Source organism: Leuciscus leuciscus (assembly GCF_965113295.1).
Source record: "Leuciscus leuciscus genome assembly, chromosome: 16".
NCBI classification, from domain to species: Eukaryota; Metazoa; Chordata; class Actinopteri; order Cypriniformes; family Leuciscidae; genus Leuciscus; species Leuciscus leuciscus.
The window spans coordinates 41,638,295-41,645,022 of NC_138740.1; the positions used below are offsets into that span (position 1 = coordinate 41,638,295).

Consider the following 6,728-nt stretch of genomic DNA (forward strand, 5'->3'; position numbering starts at 1 on the left):
TCGACGTAATTTTGGCGTCGACGTCATCGACGCACCGCTACAGCTCTATCAGACACACACTCAGACACACACGCGCACACTCAGACACACACTCAGACACACACGCGCACACTCAGACACACACTCAGACACACACGCGCACACTCAGACACACACTCAGACACACGCGCACACTCAGACACACACACGTACGCGTGCACCAGCCGGTCGCAGATCTCGCTGGGCAGGAACACGTCGGGCCGCAGGCGCAGCCGGTTCTGGTCGCTGTAGCACATGGTTCTGCGCAGGTTCTTCAGGCAGAACACGGTGACCAGGGTCATCAGGCTCTCCGGGTCGTCCCCCACTGCGGTCGCCATGACGACGCTTGATCAGAACTGCACGACTGCGGCCCGGGTCTCAGCGCCGCACATGGAGATGACCAGAACACACTCCACCTGAGCGACCAGAACAACATTCAGCTTTACAACACACTGATATTAATGATCTGAAACACAACTAACACAACTACACAACTGAGCTGAACAATGCTCTCCGCTGACTCTATAGAGCTCATAACTGAGGGACTTTGTACATATTAAACTGAACTGAATTTCATTTCATTCATAATTAACAAACTTTACAGCATTGACACTGTTATTGAACTGAATTGAATTAGTTTCATAATTGATTCGTTTTGCAGCATTGACACTGTTATTGAACTGAATTGAATTTTCATAATTGATTCATTTTGCAGCATTGACACTGTTATTGAACTGAATTGAATTTTCATAATTGATTCATTTTGCAGCATTGACACTGTTATTGAACTGAATTGAATTATTTTCATAATTGATTCGATTTGCAGCATTGACACTGTTATTGAACTGAATTGAATTAGTTTCATAATTGATTCATTTTGCAGCATTGACACTGTTATTGAACTGAATTGAATTAGTTTCATAATTGATTCGTTTTGCAGCATTGACACTGTTATTGAACTGAATTGAATTAGTTTCATAATTGATTCGTTTTGCAGCATTGACTGTTATTGAACTGAGTTGAATTTTCATAATTGATTCATTTTGCAGCATTGACACTGTTATTGAACTGAATTTAATTATTTTCATAATTGATTCGATTTGCAGCATTGACACTGTTATTGAACTGAACTGAATTAGTTTCATAATTGATTCGTTTTGCAGCATTGACACTGTTATTGAACTGAGTTGAATTAGTTTCATAATTGATTCGTTTTGCAGCACTGACACTGTTATTGAACTGAATTGAATTAGTTTCATAATTGATTCGTTTTGCAGCATTGACACTTATTGAACTGAATTGAATTTTCATAATTGATTCATTTTGCAGCATTGACACTGTTATTGAACTGAATTTAATTATTTTCATAATTGATTCATTTTGCAGCATTGACTGTTATTGAACTGAGTTGAATTAGTTTCATAATTGATTCATTTTGCAGCATTGACTGTTATTGAACTGAGTTGAATTAGTTTCATAATTGATTCGTTTTGCAGCATTGACACTGTTATTGAACTGAATTGAATTAGTTTCATAATTGATTCATTTTGCAGCATTGACTGTTATTGAACTGAGTTGAATTAGTTTCATAATTGATTCGTTTTGCAGCATTGACACTGTTATTGAACTGAATTGAATTAGTTTCATAATTGATTCGTTTTGCAGCATTGACACTGTTATTGAACTGAACTAGTTTCATAATTGATTCGTTTTGCAGCATTGACACTGTTATTGACCTGATTTGAATTAGTTTCATAATTGATTCGTTTTGCAGCATTGACTGTTATTGAACTGAGTTGAATTATTTTCATAATTGATTCGATTTGCAGCATTGACACTGTTATTGAACTGAATTGAATTAGTTTCATAATTGATTCGTTTTGCAGCATTGACTGTTATTGAACTGAGTTGAATTTTCATAATTGATTCATTTTGCAGCATTGACACTGTTATTGAACTGAATTTTCATAATTGATTCATTTTGCAGCATTGACACTGTTATTGAACTGAATTGAATTAGTTTCATAATTGATTCGTTTTGCAGCATTGACACTGTTTTTGAACTGAATTGAATTTTCATAATTGATTCATTTTGCAGCATTGACACTGTTATTGAACTGAATTGAATTAGTTTCATAATTGATTCGTTTTGCAGCATTGACACTGTTATTGAACTGAATTGAATTTTCATAATTGATTCATTTTGCAGCATTGACACTGTTATTGAACTGAATTGAATTATTTTCATAATTGATTCGTTTTGCAGCATTGACACTGTTATTGAACTGAACTGAATTAGTTTCATAATTGATTCGTTTTGCAGCATTGACACTGTTATTGAACTGAGTTGAATTAGTTTCATAATTGATTCGTTTTGCAGCACTGACACTGTTATTGAACTGAATTGAATTAGTTTCATAATTGATTCGTTTTGCAGCATTGACACTGTTATTGAACTGAACTGAATTAGTTTCATAATTGATTCGTTTTGCAGCATTGACACTGTTATTGACCTGAATTGAATTAGTTTCATAATTGATTCGTTTTGCAGCATTGACACTGTTATTGAACTGAATTGAATTAGTTTCATAATTGATTCGATTTGCAGCATTGACACTGTTATTGAACTGAACTGAATTAGTTTCATAATTGATTCATTTTGCAGCATTGACACTGTTATTGAACTGAATTGAATTAGTTTCATAATTGATTCATTTTGCAGCATTGACACTGTTATTGAACTGAATTGAATTAGTTTCATAATTAATTCGTTTTGCAGCATTGACAATGTTATTGAACTGAATTGAATTAGTTTCATAATTGATTCGTTTTGCAGCATTGACACTTATTGAACTGAGTTGAATTATTTTCATAATTGATTCGTTTTGCTGCATTGACTGTTATTGAACTGAATTTTCATAATTGATTCATTTTGCAGCATTGACACTGTTATTGAACTGAATTGAATTAGTTTCATAATTGATTCGTTTTGCAGCATTGACACTGTTATTGAACTGAATTGAATTTTCATAATTGATTCGTTTTGCAGCATTGACACTGTTATTGAACTGAGTTGAATTAGTTTCATAATTGATTCGTTTTGCAGCACTGACACTGTTATTGAACTGAATTGAATTAGTTTCATAATTGATTCGTTTTGCAGCATTGACACTGTTATTGAACTGAGTTGAATTAGTTTCATAATTGATTCGTTTTGCAGCATTGACACTGTTATTGAACTGAATTGAATTAGTTTCATAATTGATTTGTTTTGCAGCACTGACACTGTTATTGAACTGAACTGAATTAGTTTCATAATTGATTCGTTTTGCAGCATTGACACTGTTATTGAACTGAATTGAATTAGTTTCATAATTGATTTGTTTTGCAGCACTGACACTGTTATTGAACTGAACTGAAATAGTTTCATAATTGATTCGTTTTGCAGCATTGACACTGTTATTGAACTGAATTGAATTAGTTTCATAATTGATTCGTTTTGCAGCATTGACACTGTTATTGAACTGAATTGAATTAGTTTCATAATTGATTCGTTTTGCAGCATTGACACGGTTATTGAACTGAATTGAATTAGTTTCATAATTGATTCGTTTTGCAGCATTGACACTGTTATTGAACTGAATTGAATTAGTTTCATAATTGATTCGTTTTGCAGCATTGACACTGTTATTGAACTGAACTGAATTAGTTTCATAATTGATTCGTTTTGCAGCATTGACACTGTTATTGAACTGAATTGAATTAGTTTCATAATTGATTCGTTTTGCAGCATTGACACTGTTATTGAACTGAATTGAATTAGTTTCATAATTGATTCGTTTTGCAGCATTGACACTGTTATTGAACTGAATTAGTTTCATAATTGATTCGTTTTGCAGCACTGACACTGTTATTGAACTGAATTGAATTAGTTTCATAATTGATTCGTTTTGCAGCATTGACACTGTTATTGAACTGAATTGAATTAGTTTCATAATTGATTCGTTTTGCAGCATTGACACTGTTATTGAACTGAACTGAATTAGTTTCATAATTGATTCGTTTTGCAGCATTGACACTGTTATTGAACTGAATTGAATTAGTTTCATAATTGATTCGTTTTGCAGCATTGACACTGTTATTGAACTGAATTGAATTAGTTTCATAATTGATTCGTTTTGCAGCATTGACACTGTTATTGAACTGAATTAGTTTCATAATTGATTCGTTTTGCAGCACTGACACTGTTATTGAACTGAATTGAATTAGTTTCATAATTGATTCGTTTTGCAGCATTGACACTGTTATTGAACTGAATTGAATTAGTTTCATAATTGATTCGTTTTGCAGCATTGACACTGTTATTGAACTGAACTGAATTAGTTTCATAATTGATTCGTTTTGCAGCATTGACACTGTTATTGAACTGAATTGAATTAGTTTCATAATTGATTCGTTTTGCAGCATTGACACTGTTATTGAACTGAATTGAATTAGTTTCATAATTGATTCGTTTTGCAGCATTGACACTGTTATTGAACTGAATTAGTTTCATAATTGATTCGTTTTGCAGCACTGACACTGTTATTGAACTGAATTGAATTAGTTTCATAATTGATTCGTTTTGCAGCATTGACACTGTTATTGAACTGAATTGAATTAGTTTCATAATTGATTTGTTTTGCAGCACTGACACTGTTATTGAACTGAACTGAATTAGTTTCATAATTGATTCGTTTTGCAGCATTGACACTGTTATTGAACTGAATTGAATTAGTTTCATAATTGATTTGTTTTGCAGCACTGACACTGTTATTGAACTGAACTGAAATAGTTTCATAATTGATTCGTTTTGCAGCATTGACACTGTTATTGAACTGAATTGAATTAGTTTCATAATTGATTCGTTTTGCAGCATTGACACTGTTATTGAACTGAATTGAATTAGTTTCATAATTGATTCGTTTTGCAGCATTGACACGGTTATTGAACTGAATTGAATTAGTTTCATAATTGATTCGTTTTGCAGCATTGACACTGTTATTGAACTGAATTGAATTAGTTTCATAATTGATTCGTTTTGCAGCATTGACACTGTTATTGAACTGAACTGAATTAGTTTCATAATTGATTCGTTTTGCAGCATTGACACTGTTATTGAACTGAATTGAATTAGTTTCATAATTGATTCGTTTTGCAGCATTGACACTGTTATTGAACTGAATTGAATTAGTTTCATAATTGATTCGTTTTGCAGCATTGACACTGTTATTGAACTGAATTAGTTTCATAATTGATTCGTTTTGCAGCACTGACACTGTTATTGAACTGAATTGAATTAGTTTCATAATTGATTCGTTTTGCAGCATTGACACTGTTATTGAACTGAATTGAATTAGTTTCATAATTGATTCGTTTTGCAGCATTGACACTGTTATTGAACTGAACTGAATTAGTTTCATAATTGATTCGTTTTGCAGCATTGACACTGTTATTGAACTGAATTGAATTAGTTTCATAATTGATTCGTTTTGCAGCATTGACACTGTTATTGAACTGAATTGAATTAGTTTCATAATTGATTCGTTTTGCAGCATTGACACTGTTATTGAACTGAATTAGTTTCATAATTGATTCGTTTTGCAGCACTGACACTGTTATTGAACTGAATTGAATTAGTTTCATAATTGATTCGTTTTGCAGCATTGACACTGTTATTGAACTGAATTGAATTAGTTTCATAATTGATTCGTTTTGCAGCATTGACACTGTTATTGAACTGAACTGAATTAGTTTCATAATTGATTCGTTTTGCAGCATTGACACTGTTATTGAACTGAATTGAATTAGTTTCATAATTGATTCGTTTTGCAGCATTGACACTGTTATTGAACTGAATTGAATTAGTTTCATAATTGATTCGTTTTGCAGCATTGACACTGTTATTGAACTGAATTAGTTTCATAATTGATTCGTTTTGCAGCACTGACACTGTTATTGAACTGAATTGAATTAGTTTCATAATTGATTCGTTTTGCAGCATTGACACTGTTATTGAACTGAATTGAATTAATTTCATAACTGACGAATATTGTAACATTCACACACACACATCATCCAACTGAATTGAATCAACATTGAACTGAATTTAATTTGTTTCATAATTGATGAGCTTTGTAGCATTGAAACTATTATTGAACTGAATTACTTTAATAATTAATGAATATTGTAACATTGACAGACAGACAGACATACAGACACACACACACACACACACACACACACACACACACACACACACACACACACACACACACACACACACAATCATCATCATCATCATCATCATCATCAGCTCTAATCACAATTCCACTACAATATCTCAGTGTTTAATGTGTCGCTATAGTCGCGGCTGCGCGGTTGTTTACTGCACTGCACTGGGGAAATACCCCTGATAAACACCGGCTCTCGCTTCCTAATAAAGCAGACCTGATATCCAGTCTCCATTAGGGCTCATAGTGACGTTGACGCTCCTGTTGTGCTGATTTGGTGATGTTTGTGTCAGTGTTGATCTTGTGAAGAGAGTTAGCGCGCGGGCTAGCCGTTAGCAGCTCAATAAAGCGCGAGTTTAATATCCTCGCTCAGTGATTGACAGCGTCTGTCGCGAGCGGCGCGTGCGTGTGTCTCTTACCTGACGCGGGTACACCGAC

General features: G+C 33.5%; 1 protein-coding gene across 1 annotated transcript in view; it reads right to left on the minus strand.

Annotated features, from left to right (window-relative positions):
• The window catches only part of LOC309478462 (protein zer-1 homolog), a gene marked incomplete at its 3' end in the record, with an annotated part of 37,556 nt that overhangs the window by 30,699 nt on the left and 129 nt on the right, over window positions 1-6,728 (minus strand). Inside the window, exons 1-2 of the mRNA XM_082142053.1 lie at window positions 6,710-6,728; window positions 193-434 (exon numbers count right to left, since the gene is read on the minus strand). The exon at window positions 6,710-6,728 is cut by the window's right edge and continues 129 nt beyond it. Of these exons, the coding sequence (XP_081998179.1) occupies window positions 193-356 (164 nt within the window). The 5' untranslated portion in view covers window positions 357-434; window positions 6,710-6,728. The remainder of the gene's footprint in view (window positions 1-192; window positions 435-6,709) is intronic.